The sequence below is a fragment of the Carassius gibelio genome, chromosome A5, assembly GCF_023724105.1.
Source record: "Carassius gibelio isolate Cgi1373 ecotype wild population from Czech Republic chromosome A5, carGib1.2-hapl.c, whole genome shotgun sequence".
Taxonomy (NCBI): domain Eukaryota; kingdom Metazoa; phylum Chordata; class Actinopteri; order Cypriniformes; family Cyprinidae; genus Carassius; species Carassius gibelio.
The window spans coordinates 1,318,125-1,345,548 of record NC_068375.1 but is presented as its reverse complement, the minus strand read 5'-3'; the positions used below and the strand labels follow the sequence as shown (position 1 = coordinate 1,345,548).

The 27,424-nt window shown below is 37.2% G+C and overlaps 1 protein-coding gene across 1 annotated transcript; it reads left to right on the top strand.

Moving 5' to 3' along the window:
- LOC127988416 (endoglin-like) lies at positions 1-22,756 on the top strand. Its single transcript, XM_052591173.1, has 9 exons — positions 1-177; positions 14,163-14,279; positions 17,475-17,655; positions 17,746-17,911; positions 18,226-18,325; positions 21,099-21,285; positions 21,527-21,657; positions 22,264-22,485; positions 22,583-22,756. The coding sequence occupies exons 1-9, from the start codon at positions 100-102 to the stop codon at positions 22,739-22,741; spliced, it is 1,341 nt and encodes a 446-aa protein (XP_052447133.1). The 5' UTR covers positions 1-99; the 3' UTR covers positions 22,742-22,756.
- Positions 22,757-27,424: the final 4,668 nt, after the last annotated feature.

Below are 27,424 nucleotides of genomic sequence, written 5' to 3'. Positions count from 1 at the left end.
TCAATAACTCTCTGACTTTAATTCTCTGTAGATTCCAGTGTGATCTGTGAGCTTAAGGATGTATCCGGAAACAGAAACGATTGGATTGTCCTGCAGGAAATGTATCTGGGATGCTGGACGAACTTCACCAGCCTGAACGGGACAAAAGTCCACATCCTCAAGCTACTGTCCTCAACTGTAAGTCAGCATGAGCATTGTTCAACATCCTCATCACTGTGTGCTCCATAGTGCTCTATGAAATCTTTCATCTTTTATTTATTTTTGTTTTAAATCCATTTTAATGGTTAAATAAAATTTTAGTCATCAAAAAACTTGCCTGACTTTTTTTTTTTTTTTTACGGTTAAATTAAATTTGATTAATCAAAAAGCATAACAATTTAATTGCATTTTATACAATTTAACCACAATATATTAAACGTTTAACCAAAGTATTTTATTAGGGCCTAATTTATTTTCCAAATTGCATTTTATTTATTTGCAAATTCTGCTTTCGGTATTTTTTTTTTCTTCTATTTTATGGTATAATTACATTTTAATTATTTAACCTTTTAACTATTCTTACAATACCTTCTATTTTTTTTTTTTTTTGGCAAACAAAGTAATAGCTGCACAACAGAAAATAGCTTTTAATAATTTAATAATTTATTATTACTTTGAAGTACAGTAATACAATAATAACAATACAATCTTTGTACATTAATAAAATTTGTCACTTTTTTCTTTTTTTTTTATGTATAACCTAACTTTTTTTGGGGGGGGGGCTCTTTGAGTCTCACCAAAACCAACAAAAAACGTCCTAGTTTAATCATAGTTTGCTTAAGTTTATCTGCACAGTGAGTAGCAGATGACCAGCACTCCAGGATTTCCAGTATTACAGTCAAACACGTCAGTCGGGTTTCTCCACGTGTGGTTGAGAAAGACCAACACAGACCATTAGTGATGATGTAACTTGTGCTTGATTACTATTTAAATGCACTTGTGTTGATTAGATGATTAATTATCAGCATCTGACAGCTTGAGAGTAAATGGCTTCACAGCATGAGGATGCTGAGAGTGATTTTAAGATGATAACCCACTGGAAATGTGGATGTCTCTTCATCTGTGCTGGATGAGTCAATGAATCACAGGTCTTGAGAGCTGTGGAAATGTCCCGTCCTTACACTTCAGTGGGAAATTCAACATGGTTTTCTCGTGATTTGCAGGAGAAAGACAAACATATGTTCTATTACTACTCTTGAGGAATTTTGTAGTGCAAAGAAAGTGTGTTTCTGGTGATGAAAGCAGCCCATTTTATGAAAGAAAAAAGGGGTCATATGATGTGATTGAAATTTATGAAGTGTTACAAGCTTGTGGTGCATGAAGAAGATCTATAAAGTTGCAAACACTAAAGTCTCAAATCCAAAGAGATATTCTTTATCAAAGTTAAGATTTGTCTATGCCCTCATAAAATGGATCATTCTAACACATTTACATTTACATTTATTTATTTAGCTGACGCTTTTATCCAAAGCGACTTACAATTGCTATATATGTCAGAGGTCACACGCCTCTGGAGCAACTAGGGGTTAAGTGTCTTGCTCAGGGACACATTGGTGCCTCTCAGTGGATTCGAACCCGGGTCTCTCACACCAAAGGCATGCGTCTTATCCACTGCGCCAACACCACCTCCCTAAAAATGTGTTATAAAAGTGTTATAAATAAATGCTTAAAAAAATACAACTTGCAATAATTTTAAATTAAGTTGAAAGTACATTTTAAATCATGATATTAATATTTTGTCATGTTTTAAAGTACACTTATTTTTATGTTGACTAAATACTGAAGCACATGTAAAACACTTGATTAATTTTTACTTTAGTGTGTTATTTGATTTTACATTTAAATCAATTTAAAATGTACTAAATTGCAACTTCATCATTACATATGTGTAATTACAAATATATTTGAATACATGCAAGTTTCAACGGATATTAAAACATTTTTATTTGATCATAAATGCTTGCCAGTACATTCAACAGTACTTTAACCATATGTCATAAACAATAGTAGTAATTATTAAACTGCATATAAAGATGAACTTAAGTCCTACTTAATTGGGTCAAAGGTCAGCTAATTAATATGTAAACGTACTCTGTTACGACCGTAACCTCGGTTCCCTCAGATACGGAACGAGTACCGCGTATGGGGAAAAGCTCCTTTTTTCCTCAGTACTGAAGCCTTTTTTCAATAACGCAGTGTAACTTCACTGCCATTGGTTTAATCTGTAATCTGAGCGCCGCCTTTTGTGAGACTTATCCCTTTAAAGTGTGCACACACACATTGAAGGCAGAATGAAGCAGGCAGTGCTGGAGTGGGCGGAGCTGCAGGCATTATTGATGTCACTGTCTGGCAGTGCTCCAGTCACGCTGGCTGAGAGCCGAGTCTGGGATACTGGAGCCGACCCGGGTCAAGAGGAGAGCCGAAGAATAACGGGAAGCTGTTATGCATCAGCAAAGCCCTGAAAAAAAAGTGCTCTTGAGAAGAGAAAAAAAGAAAAAGAAAAAAATGAGCAAAAGGAAAACAATTGTATCTTGAAAGTACAGGAACAAAAATAGCAGGGGCGAGTGATCAGGCACCGCGGTGGACATTGTTTGACCCAAACGGACAGCGATGGATTATGGGAGCTCTGCGATTCTGTAAACACCACTGAGGATTGCTGCAATTATTAAGATGACTGGATTGTTTCCTTCAGCATGCAGTTTCCATATTAAATATAGAAGGCGCGTCAGAAGACGACAACACAAGATGTGGATATCAAAATAAAGCTGTTTGCTATGAAATTGCACCTCACGTCACAGATTCACATTCATGGTTTATATGAGATTTTAATTAACACACTTAATTAACGATTATTCTAATAATAGAATGAATATTCAAAAAAATTTGATAAACCTCCAAGATGTTTTTACTGAATGATGTAATGTATTTTTAATTAAGGTTGTTAATTTTTAGGGCTTTTTTTTATTAATACATTAATTTATCGTTAAATTGATCGAAAGTGACATTACAAAATTTACATAATAAAAATAATCAATACTTAATTATTTTTGTGTATTTAAATTTATTTTACTTAGTTCTAAAACATTTTTTTTTCTTCTTTTCTTTTGGACTGAATCAATGAAACAACCGCTGACTGCAATGATAGAGCTTGGAAAAGCCAAGACAATTTTTAATATAACACCGACTGGATGCGTCTGAAAGAAGGAGGTTATAAACACCTAGGATGCCTTTGTGTTGAGTTAAACACAGTCTAATTTTAATTTTTAGGTGAATTAACCATTTAAGAGTGAGAGAGATCATATTGGTTATTTTCTTTCCTATGGGTATTTACTCACGTCTCCTAAAAGTGTGATTCTCACTCCTCTGCTGAAAGCCTACAGGCACTGGTCTCTGATCAGCAGAGGAAATGAAAGCAGCATCTAGCAGCCATTCTTTTGTATTTGCTCATTCGTGCTCATGGATGTCTGACAACTCTCCTCCACTGAGACTAATTAATGTTCGTCAATCTCACACTCACTGATGATGTTTCACAGACACACTCCACACACAGTACTGTAGATTAAACCTGGTGAGTAAAAACAGGGATCTACTGGGAACATTTGAACATGAATCGTGCTGTTGAACAACAGCAATCACTGCTTGCTTTTGTTCTGATGAGACTTTAAAACATTATACACATTCATAACATTTAACACATTTCAGAGTAAAGCCAGTTTTCAGACAATTTTAGATTTGTGTGTGAAGTCTGTCATTAAAAAACAGACTGTAGTGAGAAAGACACATGATGAATGTTAATATAATTGCATTTCTTCTCAAATAATTTGCATTCTCTCACAAACTATTGTTTTCGTTCACTAAACTTTTGCTTTTTCTCAAAGAAGTATTGCATTCGTTCACAGAATTGGCATTCTTTCGCACACCGTTTGTTTTCTCAAAACAATATTGTCTGTTTGCAAAACATCTGTGTTCTCTTGTAAGATAATTGCATGTTAGCAACATTCACGTTTCTACAAAAAAATATTGTGCTTATTTTCAAACATTTGCGATCTCTCACCAAACTATTGCATTCATTCACAAAAGTTTTGTGTTCTCCCAAATAAATTGTTTGCTTGGGAAACATTTGCATACTCTTGTAAAACTATTGCATTCTTTACCAGAATTATTGCATTTGTTTGCACAAAGTATACAATATAATATATATGAGGTGCACAGTGTCAAACACACAACTTCAAAACCCTTAAACATGAAAACAAACAAGACACAGGTGAACACAATGGGAACAAAGGTAACTGTTTCAAAGTGGCCTGTAGCATAAAGTGAGATGAACCCAGAGTTGCAGAGTAAGTTAAGATCAAGATCAGGTGTTGCACAATGCTCGGTATAAACATTTTCTGTCAACTCTGGTTTGATCCAGAGTTTGTGAGGTGCAAGCACCTGGAAGTGTGACACGTGCAGCAAACTGCCAATCACACAGAACATGGAAAACATCAGTTTGATTGACTTCTCGTGCAATTCACTTCTCTGTTGAAGATGAAGAGATTGTTAAAAAATACCATGGATTGAAACCCATTTACAAGGCAGGAAAAAATACTGCTGCAGTGAAGGTTTGAGAAGGCAGCTACTGACTATATCAATTCAAATGAATCAACTGAGTTTAAATAATTGATATTACAAGGAGCTCAAAAGAAAACAATCTTCATCCATTCAAATATCTTTATATGCAAAATATTGTATTTATATTGTGACGAGTGGGGCGGGGCCAAAAGCTGTGGGAACGGAGCGATGCCGGTGGAGTGATTAAAATTGAGGGACACCTGTGACACCCACTGGTCTCGAGTCCCACGGAGGAGATTGGAAGGATACAAAAGAGGAGCGACGACAGTGAAGGACGAGAGAGGACCAAGTCTGTGTTTTATTTTGTATTTGTTTTATTTTGTGTTTGGATTATATTTCTGCACGACAGTCGTCCGCGAGGGGCTGTCACGCTGTTTTGTCTTTATTTTGGTATTAAAATTTGATTTGAATGTTCGCCGGTTCCCGCCTCCTTTTTCCTGCAATTATGAAGTTTGTGAAGTGTAACACCAAAAAAAAAAAAAAAAAAAAAAAAAAACCCCAGGCCTGGTCCTCTCTCATCCTTCACTCTCGATGCTCCTATTTTGTATCCTTCCATTCTACCCCTTTGGACTCGAGACCGGTGAGTGTCACAGGTGTCCCTCATTTTCAATCTCTCCACCGGCCTCACTCCGTTCCAAAGGCTTTTGGCCCCGCCTTTCAATTTAATATTTAAATCATATAATTGTATGAATCGGACATAATTATATGTATATAATAAATTAGCAGAAAAAGATTTGTCTCTAAAAATGTATCACTTTTTAACATTAATTTGTAATGAGAAATAAAGGGGGATGGCTTTATTGTGTCAGATATGTTACTTATGTTCAGAGCTGATTGATCTAGCTTTGTTTTGTGTCAGGGTAGCATAAGTGTTGAAACCTGCTCAAAACCAACCCATCTTCTTGAGCCCTAAATCTCAAGAATTTGCTCAAACTAAATGCAAACTTCCTAGGGTAAAAATAGAAACTCGCTTTTTGCTATAGGCTACAGGAGCTAAACAGAGGAAGGAAACACGGGAACCAAAGTTAACACAACTTAAGAATCCACAAACATAACACAATCATTACACATCTATCTCCTATATCAGTTTAGCATCAGCATGCCGTTTTCATATACACACAGAGTTTGCCCTTTATTAGCCGCATGCTGTCGCCTCCCCAACGGCTTGTTGATGGCAGCCACTGTCAGCAAACGACAGCATGTGAGAGTCGAGCACAGCGGAGTATGTGTGTTGAACATAAAATACTGCTGGACTGACCACCGAGAGCCTTGATTAGCTCAGCAGAGGGATGGCGTGGTGCTGAGCTCTTTCTGATCCTCTGCGGCCAATGGGGGGTGAATCCTCGTGGAAACCCTGCAGGTGAATGCAGGCCATTGGATAAAAGTCATGAAGATACAGTGTTTGCCTCTCTGGACAACTGCTTCAAACGGAGCGCTGAGCTGCTGAAAGGACAGATGACAGACAGGTCAACAGATTATGATCTGAAAGCTTCACTTTTGACCGCACGTCTGTCTTAATTATGCTTTTAAACAGGTGGAGTTTTCCTGAAGTATTAGAAGATCAGTAGAAGCCAGCATGTGCCTCCTTTCAGCAGTTGAACTGGTCACAGAAAAGCACTTTTTGTCTTTTATGACTATTGTTACTTGAGATACTGGGGAGCTGCTAAAATGGACATTGTGATAAACAAACAAACAAACCTTGAGATGGTTTTCATTAATTTTGCACAAAAATTAAAGTACTCCTCCAAGAAACATTTGCATTATCTGACAAAATATTATGTTCCCCCTAGAAAAAAGAGAAGGAAAAACACTTGCAAAACATTAGCATTAGCGTTCATTAAAAAAAAAAAAAAAAAAAAAAAGCATTCTCTCGCATAGGTGTTGCATTTCATCGCAAAACATTTGCATTCTCTTGCAAAACTTTGTCATCAAAACATTTGTGGTCGCTTTCAAAAATATTGCATTTATTCAAAAAACATTTGCTTTTATTTGCAGAATGATTTCGTCTGTTTGCAAAACATTTGCATTCTCTTACAAAACTACTCTGATCATTAACAAAACATTGGTGTTTTATCTAAAAAGTTTTGCATTTATTCACAAAACATGCATTCTCTTGCAAAACTATTGCTTTTGTTCGCAACATTTGTTTCCAAACAACTCATCAAATACTCTACAAATACAGATAAAACATCCATAGATTTAATTCAATATAGTGAGGAAATATAGGTAATTGCCATATTAACACTGACGTAATAATTGCCCAAACACCATTAAACTGGATGTGGACCCTTTGAACAGTCATTTTCAAATCAATTGCCAGGTTGTGCATTGATTGTGGTCTGAGGTTGTGTTCTGAATTAAATACTAGCATAAGATTTACTGCATGTTAACATTTCTACATGTTTAAAGGTAATATGCTGCATCAGTTTCACAAGACCTCATTGTGTTGCATTGTTTTATTCAGACAGTTGCTGGCAACCAGTTATAATCTCACTGTGGCGAGTGGGGCGGGGCCGAGAGGCGTGGGAACGAGGAGTGAGGCCAGGTGTAGTGATTGGAGATGAGCTACACCTGAGCCCCACCGCTAGTATCGAGTCCCACGTAGGAGATGGAAGGATATAAAACTGGAGTGACGACCGTGAAGGAGGAGAGAGGACCAGGCCTGGGACATATTTTATGTTTTGGTTTTTATTTATGCGCACCAGTCGTCCGTGAGGGGCTGGTGCGCCGTTTTGTATTTATTTTTGAATATTAAAATGATTTTGATTGTGAAAAAAAAAAAAAAAAAAAAAAAAAAAAAATCCGGTTCCCAGACGCACTGCTGCTCGGCCCTCCACCGGCTGGGTGATCTCCTCCGCGGTGCCCGGCGGTGGCACTGGACGGCCCTCGGCGGACGGCACGACACTCCTCCGCCGCCCGGTGGACGGCGACGGCTCCTCCGATTTTGGGCAGCGGCAGGAGTCCCCCGTTCCCTGCCCCTCCGGATTCCGTCACGGAGGCGGCAGGCTCCGGCCCCCTGGCGAACGGCGCCGACTCCTCCGCTCCCTCACGGACGGCAGCCGCCCCTCCTTGTCGTGGGCGGTCGGCAGCGAGCTCGCCCGTCCCCGGCAACTCGCTCCAGCCCACCGCCTCGAGCGTCAATGGCGGCACACACCTCGCCAGCTCGAGGGCACCGCGGATTCACCACAGCGGCGAGGGATCTTCAGCAGCGCGTCCCTCCTTCTCCCGGGTTTCGGCACCACTGTAACGATATTTAAACTTCCTATTCATTGGGAAGAAGGAGGCGGGAACCGGCGCACAATCAAAATCATTTTAATATCCAAAATAAATACAAAACGGCGCACCAGCCCCTCACGGCCGACTGGTGCGCATAAATAAAAAGCACACACATTAAAATAACGTCCCAGGCCTGGTCCTCTCTCGTCCTTCACGGTCGTCACTCCAGTTTTATATCCTTCCATCTCCTACGTGGGACTCGATACTAGCGGTGGGGCTCAGGTGTAGCTCATCTCCAATCACTACACCTGGCCTCACTCCTCGTTCCCACGCCTCTCGGCCCCGCCCCACTCGCCACACTCACAAATAAGGGTTTACAATTGTTTTTATTTTTTATACAGTTTTGTGTAAAAATGTCAGAATGAGTCATATGCTGTTGAACCACAGGCCTTTTTTGTCACCCTCATCTCTTCGTCTGTGTGTTGCTGGTCAGTGTCCTGTTGCAAGTGATTTTGTGCATTGCATCACATTTGGCCACAGGGTTTAGCTGTAATTAGCACATCATTTCCTGCACTCATAAATCTCCAGAGCTTGATACTCCCATCATGCTCCAATGTAAGGATGGTTCTCAGCACTCAGTGTGTTTAGTTTGCACTGCACATGACATGTTCAACAATGCGGGGGTTCAATGTGGGTTCAGTGCAGGTCTCAGCAATCCTCCCCAATAGGGTCTCATGTGGTCACGGTGTCCAGCTTGCCATTGGGAAAGTCAGATTTATGAAGTGTGTGTGTTGTGCCGCTGGTGTTTCACATAATGTTTCTGCATCTCTGTCACTAAGGACTGCAGGTCTTGCTTAGGTCTCATACTGTGGATTTTGTAGACTGGTGAGTTTTAGATTAGCTGAAGTTCTGGGCAGGTTTTTCTAATTATCAGCTTTTTTTTTTTCTTTTGGGAAAATAAGTGCACTTAATTATAATCAGTGTGCACTTGTAGTATACTTCAAATCTTATATTTTATAAGTATATTTTACATTGTGTACTTTCAGATAATAATAAATTATGTTTCTTATTTCACACTGAAGTTCACTTAAATAATAATAATTTAAATAATTAATTTCACACTGAAGTACACTTAATAAACTAAAATAAAAGTTTACTTAAAAGATTCTTAAAACATAGTTAATTATAGTGTGCTTTGTAAGAAAACTTGTTTTGACATTTTGACCTGTTGTTAACATACTAAAGCACATGTAATGTATTTGATTATTTTAACTTCAACTTCATTATTACAAATTTGTAACTACGAATGACAAATGATACATGACATACAAGTTTTAGAAGTAACATTAAAGTATATTTTAGTTTACCATTAATTCTTGTCAGTACATGCAGCATTAACACTAACCATATTTTAAAGACAATAGAATTATAAAAAATGACATATAAAGATGCAACATTCATTATCAGTGTTGATTTGCGCATCTTCTCAGTTAACGGCTCTGTGTAGTAACAGCTGCTCTATTTGAAATCACGCACCTGATGGAATTTACTGCCAAATTAATTTTAATATCCAATATTTATCATGCACCCCTAGTGTCTATGCGTGTGTGTGTGTGTGTGTGTGTGTGTGTGTGTGTGTGTGTGTGTGTGTGTGTGTGTGTGTATATATATATATATATATATATATATATATATATATATATATATATATATATATATATATATATATATGGGTCACATCATTAACAAATAGGTTCGCTCCTACACACACTGCTCTAAAGTTCAACTAATTGCATTTAATATCAATATAAACTAATTGGAGTTAACATGCTAAGTCACCAAATGTAATGCATTCAGTTTGCACTTAAATATTCTTCTGGAGTTTATTATTTTTAATAAGTCACCGTTAGGAGACTGGAGCTCCTTTAACACTTCTGTAGGTCTTATGGTAAGGTCTCTTGCTTTTGGGGCAGTATTTCTCAGATTTTTTGGAGGAAACCTTGGATGTCTGCCTTTATATTTGGAATGTTTCTTAGTGTTGTGCACAGATGGTATTTATTATTGCATGCTTTCTGAAGACGTGTATGCAGATCTACTGATGACTGTTAGGTAGGTGGTCCAAAGCAACAAGGCCATTGTGATCGTTGTTAGTCTTCTTTGTAAATGTCTTTTATAAATGTCTGGGTTGTTTTAACTTTGACATTATGAACGCGAGTTCTCCAGGGAGCACTTAGTAGTTCTCATTTACTCTGATTAATTCAAGTGTTGCTCTGGTCTAGTGACAAGGAAAGATCCAGTTTGTGTATAGATGAGATTACAGGTAGATTTGCTCCCAGTATGAGCTGCTCCAGGTTTAGCTCGGCCCCAGATGGAAGCACTTTTTCTACAGTCACACAGTAGTTGTTCTGAAATCTCGGGCCACATATTTGACCATCTGAGAGCTCAACTGAAAATACATTGTTTTAAAGATGCATTAACATGATCTGATGGATCAGATGGTTTACTGTAAATCTTGCTGGACAGCATGTTTGTGCAATAATGAAATAGTTTGGCCAAAAATGAAGATGTGCTAAAAAATTTGCTCCCCTCTGGCCATCTAAGATGTAGATGATTTTGCTTCTTTATCAGGTTTCTTCCATCACTTATTCACCAATGAATCCTCTGCATTGAATAACAACTTAACAATAATCAAAGTAATCACAATAATATGAGCAATTCACACGACTCCAGTCCAACTGACATCTTGTGAAGCCAAAAGCTGTGTGCTTGTAAGAAACAAATCGAGACCTATGAAACTTGAAATAATTGTTTCGGGGTAAAAAAAAGTCCATATGCTGTAATAATGCTTCCTTCAATTAACAAGTATTTTGATCTGAATCATGAGAGAAATTCACACGGATCTAGCATAATAAATTAGTTTCTTATATACTTTTGGCTTCACAAGATGTTAACTGATGGACTGCAGTGTTGTGGATTACTTATGGATTATTGTGATGTTTTTATCAGCTGTTTAGACTCTCATTCTGATGGCACCCAGTCACCGCAGATGATCCATTGGTAAGCTAGTGATGCAATGCTACATTTCTCCAATTTTGTTCCATGAAGAAACAAACTCTTTATTTTCATTTTTGGGTGAACTATGCCTTAAAGGAGTGATAAATCTCACAGTGGACAGAGGCTCAGTCTGGTAGAGTCAGATGTCAAAGGAACAGACACTGAACACACGCTACCCTGTTTATTCCTCCATGAAACATTCATGGCTGCCCTTCTCTGTCGATACATTCGCTGCAGGAGGTTTCTGTAGAAAGTTTCTCTCAAACCTAGTTGAAGTGCCGGCAGCAGTCGATGTGCTGTGTGTCCACTGGGCCTCTTGTGCGGGGATTCACTTCAGCTCATCTTAAACCTGCACTCCATGAAGTCTTGACTCACGGTTCATCAGGGTTAATACTGTTAATGAAAACTAAAACTGAAATTAAAAATAAAACCTAAAAAAAGTGTTACTTGAAATAACAAAAATAAAATTAAAAAAACACTTAAAAACTTTTAAAGAAATATTAATTATTTTAGTTTTTACTTTACATACTGAAATAATTCAAATTGAAATGAAAATGAAAACTATAGGTAAAAAAAAAAAAAAAAAAACTAAAACTTTAACTAACATTATAATGAAATGGAAAATGGCCCAGCAGTTGGACTTCCACTCCGCACTCCAGCGCGTCTGTATGTCTGCAAAACAACAACAGCACTGCCAGACCAGCACAAATGTTTATGGTGCGTGATTTCTGGGCTTCCTAATCACAGGAAAAGTGCCTGTGGGAATTTCTGCCTCCTGGATCAGATTGTGTCTCATTTACTCCAGCTATATGCTGCTGTACTCCAGCAGATCTCAAACCCACTGCTCTGCGCATTCTCTATGTCTTCCTTATTTACACACCCGATCCTGATCATCAGCTTAAGAAAAAAAAAAAAAAAGAACTGAACTGGATAAGAAACTTGGGAAATGTTGAGTGCTGTGGATCACTGAACCAGGATTGAATCACTGAATTGTGCTTTTCTCTGTGACTGTAGTTTGACTGATGCTCCTACAGTTATATAAAAATACTTTCCTATTCACAATCCCCCAGTACACTCAAGATTATTATAGTATACTAGCATTTACTGAAGAAAGGTTATGTGGGTGGATGCTAGGATATTGCTAATGGATTGCTGTATAAAAATAAATATCTCATGTATACAATATACAGGTGCATCTGAAAATATAATATAATGGTAACGTTCTTAATTTATTTTTTTTTGGGGGGGGGGGGGTCACTGTGAGCAGGTGCTAAATTCCTGCTGCAAAATGAAATCAGCATTTCCATAAGCATAAGCAGAAGCATAAACTGCTCAAAAAATCTCCTGGTAGAAGGCTGAAATGACTTGATAAAACATGATGAACAAACAACAGCAGACGTCACAGCACCCAAATAATCTCGGACTTCAGAAACTTCACACTGGACTTCGGATTCTGTGCCTCTCCAGTCCTCCTCCAGACTCCAGACCTTGATTTCCAAATGAAATACTAAATGACCAAGGAGTGGCTTGATTCTAAGAATGTGACAGCTCTAGCCCTTTTCCTGAAGACGTCTGAGTGTGGTGACGTTTGATGCGCTGACTCCGGCTTCAATCCACTCCATGGGAAGCTCTCCCAAGTTCTTGAATTGGCTTTTCTTGACAATCTTCCCAAGGCTGAAGTCATCCCTGTTGCTTATGCACCTTTTCCTACCACACTTTTCCCTTCCAGTCAACTTTCTATGAATATGTTTTGATACAGCACTCTGTGAACAGCCAGCCCTTTCAGCAGTGACCTTCTGTGGCTTACCCTCCTACTGAAAGGTGTTGATGATTGTCTTCTGGACTGCCAAGTCAGTAGTCTTTCCCATAATTGGGGTTGCATGTTCTAAACTAGCCCAAGAGATACCCAGTATTTATCAATATTCAATATTTACTCAAAATTAATAAAACGAATCAAACCAAACTTTTTTTTTTTTTGAGATACTGCGTACTCTTGCAATATTTCAGTTTGTGTGCAATGAATCTAGAATATAAGAAAGTTTGCTTTTTTTTAATTAAATTACAAAAATGAAGACCTTTTCCATGATATTCAAACTTACTGAGATGCACTTGTATTTATATAGATTTATTATTTACGTGTATTTTTCATTTATTAATTAAATGCATAGTAAGTTTTGAACATATTTTTCAAACAGTAAACAGTAAACAAACAGTAAACAGATATATATATATATATATATATATATATATATATATATATATATATATATATATATATATATATATACTTAACATAGATTCATAGCATGAAATAAACATGAATTAACATCAAAAGGTACCGTATTTTTCGGACTATAAGTCACACCTAAGTATAAGTCGCATCAGTCCAAAAATCCGTCATGAGGAGGAAAAAAAATATATATATAAGTCGCACTGGACTATAAGTTGCATTTATTTATAACCAAGAACCAAGTGAAAATATTACTGTCTACAGCTGCAAGAGGGCACTCTATATTTCCAGTGTAGTCTACAGGAGCAATGAGCAGCATAGAGCGCCCTCTTGCGGCTGTAGACGTTTCTCTCGGTTCATATAAAATTAATTTTGATAAATAAGTCGTACCTGACTATAAGTCGCAGAACCAACCAAACTATGAAAAAAAGTGCGACTTATAGTCCAGAAAATACGGTATGTTGAAAGAGAACTTTTATCATGTCTCATATAATTAATTATATATGTTTCTATGAATAAATCTATCATTAACACAAGTTTTTATGAAAACTGCCTTGTGCATGTAAGTTGTAGGCTATACAAACATTTTTATTTGAGTGTGGCTATTATATCTGAAAACAAATAGCATTGAATATAATAGTTTTGTTGTTCATTTTAACCTTTAATGTACCAAAATAAAAGGTATCCCTGTATAGTATTTGGATGTTTTTTTTTTTTTTTTCTTCCTTAAGAAATCCACACTGTCGGCAGATATCATTCTGAATAATCGGCTGTCGATATGGGCTGAGAATTTTCATATTGGTACACATCACTCTAATTTTAAATATTTATGTATTTTATATTTAAAAGCTATAAACAAATAACATTTTTAATTTGGAAGATATACCATGCCGTTTACAACATAAAGCCTATTTGAAATTGGCTTAAAAAAATATTTGACAAATATTTTTTTTGGACCAAATGTCCTCAAACATAAAATGCTAAAACTTGTGTTTTTGTATTTTCACAGGAACAACACTCAATGTTAGAGCTAAACGTAACTGTGGCAAACCCATCAGTGGTGATCATCACCTCCAGCAGCGATTACACCATCCTGCTTCAAGACAATCCCACAGTGGACATCTATGTAAGTACCATTGCATTCAGGTTTTTCATTTGTAAATCCCGCCGAAGTTCACTTCAGATAATACATGTTTAGGGTATACATCCAGATCAACATTTGCTCGCACAAAGATGTTTGCATCCACTATCGCATGGGAGCTGTTGGCAGATATCTGACAATAAAACCAGCTACCGATGCACACTTTCAGCTCTGTTTTGAGAGGCAATTAACCTTGTTTGTTTAGCCCGTGACTCCATGAGAATTTGCAAACAGACTTAACGAGTGTCAAATATGGATGTGCCAAAGCTCTCGAAACAAAACAGCCCAGTTTGTTTTCTTTCATTTGTTATTTCCACCACTGAACCTTGCTAACCTTAATTAGATTGCTATGGAACAAAGCACATTGGATTTACAGTGCAAACCGAAAGGGAGCAAACGCTAAATTTCCTTGCAAGGAGGGGAAATTTAGCTATGCCCCCATTGTGACTGAATCCTGAACCGGACTACAAGATATAAAAAATGCAGTGTGTTATGATGGGATAAACTGATGGACTAGAAGGAGACATGCAACGTCTTGTGTCTGGAGAAACAGTATCTGTTGTTCTTGAGACTCGGCCCGTAGAGAATCACTCCTGACCGTTTACAACATCAGCCTCTCTCTCTCTCTTTTTTTTTTCTCTTCTGCTGACCAAGGCTGCATTTATTTGATAAAAAAAACAGTAAAAAATTGTGAAATATTTTTACAATTTATAATAATGGTTTTCTACATATATATATATATATATATATATATATATATATATATATATATATATATATAATAATATATATATTAAAAACTATTTATTTATGTGATCAAAGCTAAATTTTCAGCATCATTACCCCAGTCTTCAGTGTCACATGATCCTTCAGAAATCATTCTGAATCTATCTCTGATTTGCTGCTCAGGAAATATTTCTGATTAATATCCATGTTGAAAACAGATTTCAATCAATCGAATGCCTCCTTGATGTATAAAAGTACTACTTTTTAAATAAATGAAAACAGTGAGTGAAAAAATGTTGACTATTTACTTGCATTTGCTCACTTAGTGAATGCAAATATTGGACCTTGCCATCAATTTTCAATATTTGACTGCAAAGCAGTGCAGAATGAAATATTATTCCCTCTTCTCTCAGCATATGTTGTGTGATTATCATTCCAGGCTTGCCGTATTCTGACATCCGTTCACTGCACGTCATACTGTACACATCTGCAGCAGAGAGAAGCTCTTTTGATGGAGACAAATTCTCTCCATTCTCTCTTCCATTCTTAAGCTACTAACCTGATGAGAAGAACAGACTGAGAAAACATGTTGGAAAAAACGTGTCTGATTTGTTGATGAAACATTCTCCCGTCTGTCAGGACTCTTTCTCTGTGTGCTCTGATGATTCTGTTTTCTCAGGTCGTCTCAGCACACAGCTTCAGTAGATTTAAATGCAGTTATGATGCTCTATTATGCCATACTGTATATCCTCATTTTTTTTAAAGCCGTAATTGTCATGTGACTGATACCAATGCAAAAAAACGTCATTGTCTTCATTGTCTTTGTGCCTTCTTCTGTTGATTTGTGGGTGAAGTGTGACCCGATGGTCTGTTCTTGAGCTTCATCCATCACGTTATGGTTTGCGTTATTGGAATTGTGACTTGATTTCATTTCCTGAGGTTTTGATGCATCACGTCACTCATCCAGGACAAATGCCCATCAATCTACAAACGCCCCATTGTGCTTCAGATGAACTCTTGTCTATGTGCCTTCCTGTCTCTGTATTTCCATCCAATACACATGCAGTTCAATCAGCCAGAGGTCTCGCTCCAGTAAAGTCTGCTGACTCACAATAACAGGTCCAAAAGAGGGCAGAAGAACTGAAGGTTTTACTGAAACTGTTTTTGCACTTATGCCAGACTTGTCATTCATTTTCTGTGAATGATCTGATCGTAAAATATGTGTAGATCAAGTTCCAAATAAAAAGAGAACATACGGTAATCAAATAAGATGAAACATGTAATTCAGTGTAAATGTTTCTATAGAAAGCATGAATCTTAAGTAAAATAACAGATGAAATAAGTTACTCATAGCCTGATATAATATCTTGATCAGCGCTCACCCATGTCTGTAAACTTTGAAGATGACTTTTTTTTTTTTTTTTTTTAACTTGCGAGCAATGTTAAAGATATTACTGTATTAGATTTTGTGTCTGCAGTATATAGAGCTCTGACTGTAAATCATGCTTCATAAATATAGCAAGGTTGTTGCCTTGGCATCATATATATATATATATACACACACACACACACACACACACACACACACACACACACACAGACACAGACACTGGTATGTGTAGTTACGGGGACTCTCCATAGGCGTGATGGTTTTTATTCTGTACAAACTGTGTTTTCTAACGCCCTACACCTAAACCTGACCCTCACAGAAAACTTTCTACATTTTTACATTTTCACATGATCCTTCAGAAATCATATTAATATTCGGATTTGCTGCATAATAATAATAAAAAAAAATAATAATCTGATTATTATCAATGTTGAAAACAGTTGTGCTGTTTCATATTTTTGTGAAAGCTGATATTTTATTCAGTATTCTATGATGAAAAGAACATTTTTTTACATTCTAAACATCTTTACTGTTACGTTTGGTCAATTAAATGCATCCTTGCTGAATTCAAGTATTCCTTTATTTTATTTTTTTACTTCTTTATGAGGGTGTATCAAGGTTTCCACAAAAATATAAAGCAGCACAGCTTTTTTCCACATAATTAATAATCTAAAAAGCTTTGTGAGCAGCAAATCAGCATTTGACAGTTATTTTAAATGGTGATAACATTACAGTTTTTTCTGTATTTTTCATCAAAAGAGCAGAAGAGAAGAGACTTTTGACCAGTAGCATGGGATTGTGTCATTTTTCTTTACAACAGTACACAACGTGTTGTCAAGTCAAACAGTGAAAGTCAAACAGTGAAAGTCAAACAGTGTGACTACTGTTATGAAAGATTTGACATGAAAGAATCATTTTATTATTCGTATTTGCTTTTTGTTGTTTTCTGTGTTGTCTGCAAACAGAACTCTAGTTCTGCATGTGGAGACTGAAGCTGATTCTCCTGATGTGATTTTATATTGTATCTTATCCTGAAAGCAAACTTATTTCCATCCACTTTACAGAAAACAAATGGGGCCTTAATAAATTTTATCCTGCCAACTGGAAAACGTCCACAACCTCACATTGCCCCGTTCACAAACAGCGATTCTGAGCTTCTGAAATGGGCAGCAGAGACATTTGGTGGAGTCACATCCTTCACCACAGCACGAGATCCCAAGATCATCACTTTCACTGGGATGAAGGGTAAGATCACGCTCTTCATCGATGTATTCGGCTCTTAAGATGCGTGCATTATCAGTGATCCAGTCATTGTTTAACACTGAACTCTTCCAGGAACACAGCAATCCTCAACATGTGACCTGCAGCCAGAAATAGCAGCAGATAAACAGTTAATTAAGATGTCTCTGAAATCTCCAACTGATGACCTCAAATCATGTTACACAAAGCATTCTGGAGAACCGATTCACGTCATCAATATTCCTGATGATGTCAAAATAAGGTAAACACCACCTTGTAGCGTCACAGTGGAAATGGGAGGTTGCTGAAGGATGCCCAAATTCCAAAATTCGATTCATTCATTTTTGTATCACCAACAATAGATAGTCACTTTACTTGTTAAATGTACAGTACAGAATTGAAGTTGAGGTTTCACTTATTTGTTTTTAAAGACAGTTTAGCTTCGTCTGACCTAGTCCACTGTCATTGTTCCTCACAGCAGCTCACTTCTTCTAAAAAATCAGAAGTTTAAGAATGAAATGTGATCACCCCTCTGGTCATGTGATAACAGTGGATTAATGTGGCATCTTCTTTCAGGCATGTTAATGTGCATTTGCCATCCAAGTCCAAAGTGACCCTGAGAGGTCCAGCAAACACTGAGTGGACAATCCACAACAGTTTCGGCGTCAAATTACTGGTGAGAATGGCTCTGGAAGATTATTTCATCCTCTCTCTCTCTCTCTCTCTCTCTCTCTCTCTCTCTCTCTCTCTATCTATCTATATATATATGGGAAGATTACTTTTAAAATGCATTTCACTACAGAATACAAAATACAAGCTTTAAAAAGTAATCAGTAACGTATTTCGTTAGGTTACTCGGGTTTAGTAACTTAATCTAAATACTTTAGAATACTTTGAAATACTTAAGCTTTGTAACACAAAGGAACATATTAATTTGATGTCTTGTTTTTTACGATTTCTGACATCTACCAGCCATAAGGTTTGTGTTTTTTTTTTGCGTTTTATTCACTTCAACATCATTTTTCCAAAGAATTTCTATGAACAACAACACCAATGTTATGTCATTTAAAAATTCCAATCAATATAAATTAAATTTGAATATAATGAATGGGATTCCGTCCTGTTTCATGCTGCATTCCAAGCTTCAAAACAAATCCAGAAACAAACTTTATGTGAAAAAGAGTCGCTAAAAAATCCCTGAGTGAAATTTGACAGGGCTCGTTGCCCACAGTCACAAACAATGTCATTATTAACAATAGTTATTAACAAGCTTTTGGGAAACAAGCCTCAGGGCTCGCGAAAATTTAAAATCCCTGATAGCCAGGCATTCTTCAGGTTTCGGAAGCCAAAAATGTATTTATCTAACCTGGAATAAAAATAAAGACATCGGCTGAACCTTCTTTGGGACAAATCAGCATGATCAACAAAAACTAGTAGCGTATCGGGATGTAGCAATTCAATAATCTTCTGATGCGATACAATTCACAATACAGACAGATAACAGTGGTCACCAACATTTTCAAGCCTAAGATCACATCCAAAGTCCAAATGTAAACCAAGATTTACCACTTGCAAAAAAATTATGAAAAAACAAGGCAACAATGTAAGTTCTACTTTGACATTCTTTGTTGCCTGTTAATCACTAGCAAAGTATTTATTTAACTATACAAATAGTATATAACTATACAAACTGTCAACTATAATTCAACATTTACAACAGTAATATAACATTAAGTATTTCCACAGACTTATTACTCATATATAAACACAATACCGTATTTTCCGGACTATAAGTCACACTTTTTTTCATAGTTTGGCTGATCCTGCGACTTAAAGTCAGGTGCGACTTATTTATCAAAATTAATTTGACATGAACTGAGAGAAAAGAACCAAGAGAAAACATTACCATCTACAGCCGCGAGAGGGCGCTCTATGCTTCTCAGTGCTCCTGTAGTCTACACTGAGCAGCATAGAGCACCCTCTCGCGGCTGGAGACGGTAATGTTTTCTCTTGGTTCTTGGTTCTAAATAAATGTGACTTATAGTCCAGTGCGACATATGTTTTTTTCCTCCTCATGACGTATTTTTGGTCTGATGCGACTTATACTCAGGTGCGACTTATAGTCTGAAAAATACGGTAATTAGACAATTATAGGCCTAAGCCAATAATGTTCTGTTTCACTTTCCCTTTTAAAACATATTTCAAACACTTTAAAATGGAAATACTCAGGTTAGTGCAGCTAGCATACAAAATATTATGACTTTCAGTCGAATCTGCCCGAGCAGATGGATATTAGTACATTTCATCACACCTGCACCCAGTTTGCACATCTAAATCAGTTGTATGGTCTGGTTTTCTGTTTAAAACAGTTGCATCAAGTATAAATGCCTCGTCTTTTTGGGGAGGTAAGCATGCCGTCAGCGGAGGCTCGTGCTGTGGTGCCAGGGCGAAAGTGTAAAGAAAGTGTATATATATATTTTTTTCCTCTGATTTTGAAAAATCTTCGCGATCGACTTAAAATGCTTCCAAGATCGACTTGTTGACCGCGATCTTCAAGTTGGTGACTCCGGGATTACACCATACAATTTTCTTACATTTTATTTATATATTTTTTTATTAAAATAAATAAATAAGACAAATTATAAATTAAATTGTGTCATTTTATTCTTAGACAAAAGACAAAATGCTGCATATTTCTTTGTGAAATTGAAATGTTAAATAACAAAACTAACTTGAAAATTTAAAACAAATTCTAAATCCAATAAAAAATCATACAACTTAAAGAAATATCTCAAAAAAAAAAAAATTATCTGTGCTCTATTTTAAATCAGAGGAAACCATTTGAATTACTATCCAAAAAAAGATGCTAAATAATAATAATAATAATAAAAAATAAGTAAAAACAGAATGGTTCGATTTTACCTCTGACAGCAGGTGGCACTAATGGAACACCTAGTATTTAAAGGCTGCTGCCCCTGTAAGACCAAATGCACAGATCGAATATAATAATGCACAGGATATTTTTTTTACCCACTGTATCTTTCACTTAAGACAGAACTGACTGTGTTTACGAGAATACTTGCTGAGACAATTATTTTGAAATAAATTTGTGTCTATGTGTTCATTCAGAAGCAAGGATAGGCGAAAGACGAATCAGTTCTGTGTAAGCACAGCTTATAGCTCACAATTATGAGTTTAAATCTCACATTTCTGACTTTTTTATCATAGAAGTTGTGTATGCAATTTGTTTTTAGAAAATAAGTTTAATTATTAAATTTATAAATTAAAATTTTTGTTGTTAAATTTTTTTTAAATTTATAAAATTATTCTTTGGTGTAAATAAGCTTGCATATTTCCATGACTTGATCAACTATAAGCACTTTTACTAGTGTCTAACAAATAAAATGACAGGCATTCTGTATGAGCAGTTATGTGTCTTTCTCTTTTAGTCTAACAATCTTGTAACCTTAAATGGGAAGAAGTCGCTTCCGAACCAGACAATCTCGGATGAACCTAAAGAAATCAGGCAGAAGGTGTTTTCTTACTACAAGAGCACCTCCATCACCAGCTACTCTGAGATCCATCTGAACGTGTCACACATCCAGCTGTGGATCAGGGACAACAATAACTTTTCAGGTAATCTATTATGGATCTTCTTTCTCTCTCATTCGCATGGGCATCAGGTTTGTTCAGGAATCCAGCCTCATTGTGCAGTTCTAGGCTGATTTTACTGCTCTAAATGAAGAAGCTTCAAGCTGCAGAAACTTTGTTTTTCTGTTATGAAAATGGTTGTTCCAAATCCGTTACGAGAGTTGTAAACCTTTGTTAAAAGTATTACTGAGACTGTTTGTCTGCTGTCCTCTTTCTTCACGTTTAGTACCTGTAGAAGTGGAGCCCACGACATCAGCACCGGTTCCTCTTCAGATGCAGCTGTTCTCGTCTCCAGACTACACGTTTCCTCTAGATCCCAGCAGAAAAGTTCCGAGTGACAAGAGGATCTATGCAGAGGTACATGATACTCTAAGTTTTTAAGGGGCTCATATACTTTACAGTCTTATATTGTGGAGATTTTTTTGTTATTGTTATTACTAAATAAATAAAAAATGACAGTACAATATTAATATATTTATATCGTTTATTTATTTGTTTAATTTCATAATTTAATAAAAATAAAATAAAACAGTTTTAATGATAACAATAAGAATTTACAGAACAACAATAACATTTTTATGGTTGCCTTAATTTCATTGCTTTTAAACTCTAAACTATAGAGCTTTTATTTCGGTGGAAAACAGAAACACATTATAAGCAACCCAAAAAACACAACATTTGCAGAGATGGAGAAATCTAATTATTCAGTCTGTGAACACACAGTTTTATCCTTGGATATACACAATTCATGTGGATGATACTTCAAAAATATAACAACAGTGAAAATCCCCTTTCTGCATTAAATGTATTTATTTATTTATTTTTTGTGCTTAAGTGCTCTGTACAATGGCAAATTATGGCAAATGCCATAAATTATTCAGCTTCTGATTAACAGCAATCAAAATGTAAACACCTCAGTCTGTTAAAACATTTATAACATTAATTACTCTTTCTCTTCACCAGATCTCAAGTCAGAGCTTCGGAGAGATTCCCTTAAGCATGAAGGTCAGCAGCTGTCAGGTTAGCTCCATGCCAGAGGTGAGGGACATGCCGTTTAAAGAGGAGGCGTGTCACAATAAGGACTGTCCCAAGAGACTCCGATTTTCCTTTGAAATGCTTGGGAACCTGCCTTCCAGCTCATGGGACCTCAAATGTGCAGTTCAACTTTGTCATGAAAGTGGAAAGGTTTGTGGGGTTCTGTTTGCAGAGAGTGTACAACCAAGACTGTTAACAATGCCTATATTAAACAATCATCTCTTGTTGTTTTCTTTTCTGATTTTAGTTTTGTACAAAGGAAACACAAGTAAAGAGAAACTTCCAGGTCAAGCCATATATCCCAAACAAAAGTGAGTACGAGCTAATTTCATCTCAGTGCAGCAAGAAAAATCAAACTATAAGTCCATTTGAAAGTGCACTGCTCAACTGTGTTCAATTGATATAGGGTTGACAAAGGCAGCAATTACAGAGCAGAGTGGCTGATGGCCAATTCAATGCTGATATAGTAAGTGTAATACTAACGGCTGGCTAATATTTATTATTTTTTAAAGGGTTACTTCACCCCAAAATAAAAATGTTGTCATTAATTACTTACCCCCCTGACTGTACCATAGACTGGCAAATAAATTGTACTGTCAAGGTCTAGAAAAGTATGAAAGAGATCATCAGAATAGATAATCTGCAATCGGTGGATCAATTGGAATTTTAAAATGAGATGTCAACATAATTTCTGAAACATATTAATTAATATGAAGTTTATTTCTTATCATATTCACTCAAAATGATCTTAAAACAACTATCATGTTTGTTGGGTCATCTGTGTGTGTCAGCTGCTACAAATTAATGCCTCAGTTTCTCAGGAAACTTTTGATACCCTATATCCTTGAGCCCTGTGAAGCTGGATAACCTTGATTCCTAATTTAGAAACATACAGGAAATAAATTCTCCCATTCAAAAAAAAACAAACATTCAGCAGCATTTATTTCAGAGCACAACAATAGGATGACACACCATTGTCCCAGATGCAAACTACTCCCATTTAGCATCAGCAAAATGTATGCTATTCTGGTGGAGTTAGAGCTGTTGTTGCACCCCCCCCCCCCCCCTTACCCCCAACCTCTGGCTGACGTCATCAGTCATCATGTAGATGAGGTCAGGATATGAGGATGGGGACGACGGGAAGGGGGTGTTTATAGGAAGGCCTGCTCGCTGACCTTGTGGCTGCAATCAGAAATAATGAGCCAGTGGGGGATTTATTGTGTCCAAGGTCTGGTATGCTCGGCCTTTCCGAACATGGGGTCTGGGTCTCTATTGTCAGCCGCACACAAAGAAGGGAAGGTGTTGTTCTTCAAAAGGGAAGACATTCCCCGGGAAGATGGGTCAAGAACAAACTCTTGCATTCCTCACTGCCGGCCACAGTGAAAGACTGCTGCACTCTGCACAAACACTGACATGGGGTCATGTTTCTGCAGGACACTACGTTCACTGATCCGTCTTCATCCACATACTTTTTTTCCTCCACTGTTGTCCATTTGGAACGGAAGACAACGTTTCTTCAGTTTGATGCGATTCTTGATGTTGGAGGCATTTTCCACCACAGGGCATCTCTAAAGTTCCAGAGATCAGCATCGGGATACACGTCAGTTTGAAATCTCTAAGAAGAAAACAGGTTGTAAGATCTGTTAGGAGTCGCATGTGTTTTGGAGGATGCGAGCCCTTGGGCTGTCCTTCCTGTTCATCCCCTCCTGACCACCTGCTCATCCGTTTCCTGCCTCTGTTTGCTCAGCTCAGACTTTCTGACCAGAAACACAAATGAAGCTGATATTTGGTGGAAAATCTGCTGCTGAGAAAACAAATAAAAAGGGACATAAAGCAGACCCTTACTGTGGCGCCAAACCAAAAGTTCTCGAAGCCCCTTGGAAACCATTTTTTGAGCAGCTGAGGTGTTTTTGGTAAACACTCTTGCCATCTTTGCAAAGTTGCTTGACCTTTATCAAACACCTCGCCATCAAAGTGTGAGATTAAAGAGACATGTACTTAAGCAAAAAACAAGCAGCTGCCAATAAAGGGGTCATATGATGCAATGAAACATTTTCCTTTATTTTTGGAGTGTCAAAAGCTCTTATTGCATAAAGATCTGTAAAATTTCAAAGACTCAAGTCTCAAATCCAAAGAGATATTCTTTATAAGAGTCAAAGAGTCAACCACGCCCTCCTAAACCGGCTCATTCTAACACACCCCCACATGTCTACATCATGATGTGGGAACACCACCCAAATGTTCACTCAAAGAAAGAAGGCGCTGTTGCGCCACAGACATTTTTTTTTGTGAAAGCTAAACTACTTTGTTTGGTCTTCCAAAAGAGGACATAACTAGAAATCAGTGTTTAAGTTTTATTTACAGCACTGTTCCAGATCAGTTCAACCCAAATATTCAGATGTGTGTAGTGCATCTTCAGTGCACTGTTTCCTGAACCTGGGAGAGTAGACTTCAATGCCATCTGTTCTGATTCACAGTCTTTTTAAAGGTGTCATCTGTAATGTTTGGCAAAAAAAAATCAAGTCATACTCCACATTCCATACCAGATGGGGGCAATATGCCTCAATAAAGTGAATTGGTCTACTCTAGAGTAACAAACGAGAAACAGCATAGTCTCTATGCTCCGCCCCTACTTTCACAACAACACTACAACCATAGCCAAAGCCTAACTGTGCGTTCACACCGCCGGCATCTAGAGCATCAAAAATCGCTCTTGCCGCTCTGCTCACGATGCTGCAGAAAATTTGTGAGTGCCCAGACGCTCTAACGTAGATCGAATGCTTATTTTGTATTTAAAGCGGCCGCAAAGCAAACAAGCTTGTTGATCTCGTGCAGACTAACCACAAGGAGTTATAAGTTAACCTCATTAAATATTGTTGTGGACGAAATATTATGATCCTTTACTTAAAATGAACAATCTCAGACACCTTGGTCCACGTATCACTTTTAATTTATTTTTTATGTCCTTGTACGCAAACAGGGACACATGATAGATTAATACAAATGCTAAACAGCAATAATCAACCTGTCCTTTATTCTGCTTGGTAACTAATGTGCCAACTCTCAAGCATTCACCGTGAGACACACACAATTGACTCTTTTCACACGCTTTCATGCCACACATACATTTTTTCACGCACAGAAAAACCACGAAGCAAACAGGACAAACAGACTAGACAGAGCAGGTTAGTTATAATAAAATGGGTAACATTAAGTTATAGCTAGCTAATTATCAAACGCAGCTACGGTTAGCCATCGCTAACATTAGCACGTTTATCGAACAGCCTTCGATACATTTCTTTGTTATAACTTCCCGAAAACAAGTGCACAAACATATAAAACAAACTTCTAGCGAAATACTAACAGAATCTAACTTACCAATCGAAAATAAATGTTGCAAGTTCAGAGTCGAACCTCATTTCTTTCAGGTCCATCAGTTGTCTCCAGCGATTAAAAGCAGTGCCGATGTTTACTCTGGTTCGGCTCCTTTTCTTATTGGATTTGATTTGTGTTTCCGAGCGCGGTTGTTACCCTGTAGCGGGTGGTGGTCTCTTGCCAAGGGCTTGAGCCATAATTTTTCTCTCTTCCCTGAACTGAAATGAAGTACTGTGCTGTACTTTCCACATGATTGACATCAGGTTCAGGCACGCCCACAAGACGTGCGAGTTATTCGTGTATTGCAGGTTGGCTGGTGGTTATGTTGCCCGTATACCGCCTCCCATGGCCGAAACTGGTATTACGACACCTGTCAGGCTGGGGCTAGTAATGCTAATGCTAATTAAGGTTGATATCTCTGCAGCACTATAACTTGACATTTTTTTAATGACATCATCACCCTTATTTCTTCTCATTCTTTTGATGCGTGTAGGTCATGTTATGAATATTTTTACCTCAATTTTTGCATATGGCACCTTTAAGTACGTTTACATGTTTAAAGGATTTACCACTGTTGAATCAAATGCAAGTTTGGAGCAGAGTAGAACTTGTTGTTTAGTGTTTCTCCGATCATAAATGCAGACATGGTTTTATGTTTATGCAACATGATGCAACATGTAAAAACCGTAGTCAGCGGTTCTCAATTCCAGTCCTCGCACCCCACTGCCCTGCGAACTGGACATCACAGGATATTCCCCCATGATTCCAGTTCGACGAAAATGTATTTGTTCCATTCAAAGTGCATTGAAGTGTGAAAGACGTGAATTTAAATAAAATTTTATTCACAGAGGTATATGATGTCACACTTGTCCATGTGTGAAGACGTTGCGCAGCGCAAATCCATGAATGAATGTTCCGAAGTAAACTTCAACAGATTTCCCCTGCTCAGGGAGTAAGGAGCAAAGACCACTGTGTCGGGACCATGTCAATCGGAGTACAGTTCAAGCACTGAGCTCACTTCTAATGATTACCTGAATGAGGGGTATTAACAAAGAGAGACATGCAAAATATGTATAGCTGGGGGGCGCGAGGACTGGAATTGAGAACTGCTGGTATTGTCATTATAATCTGTAATTATATCCCCTCTGGATGCAACAAATGCCACGTTTATAATGGGTTTAAATGTTTTTGTCTCAGCGCTCCTGTACACACAACATCACAGTATAATAAGGGGAGGAACGTTTCCATCACATGCTTGAGTCATACGGCCAATCACAACGCACTGGATAGCTGGCCAATAAGAGCACACTTCGCTTTTCAGAACGATAAGTTTACATCATGGGTTTCAGAAAGGCTGGGCATAGAGGAGAAACAATAATGTACAGTATGTGGAAAATAATGTGTTTTTTGAAACTTAAACCGCATAAACCCATTTCCTTACACCAAACACACAAAATAATGTTATTTACGTAAAAAATACATGGCTAAAGTCTGAAAACACTGTATTCAGTACAAATTGAATACTAAATAAAAAATGTTGTATCAAAATAGCATTTGAGAAGTTGGGGTAGTGATGCTACATTTGTCAGTAGCATGACTGTAATTTATCTGCTTTAAAAGCAATGTAGTACCCTTAAAGGACAACTTTGTACTTTATACTTCAAACTAATATGATCACTCTGACCCAAATGAATTGCTGTGTAAATGCATTTAT

Excerpts from the sequence above, each read along its gene's own strand:
- LOC127988416 (XM_052591173.1), top strand. The coding sequence starts at position 100 with ATGTATCTGGGATGCTGGACGAACTTCACCAGCCTGAACGGGACAAAA. Across the intron at positions 17,912-18,225 it reads CCTGATGATGTCAAAATAAG|GCATGTTAATGTGCATTTGC; the intron begins GTAAACACCACC and ends ATCTTCTTTCAG. Across the intron at positions 21,286-21,526 it reads GGACAACAATAACTTTTCAG|TACCTGTAGAAGTGGAGCCC; the intron begins GTAATCTATTAT and ends CTTCACGTTTAG.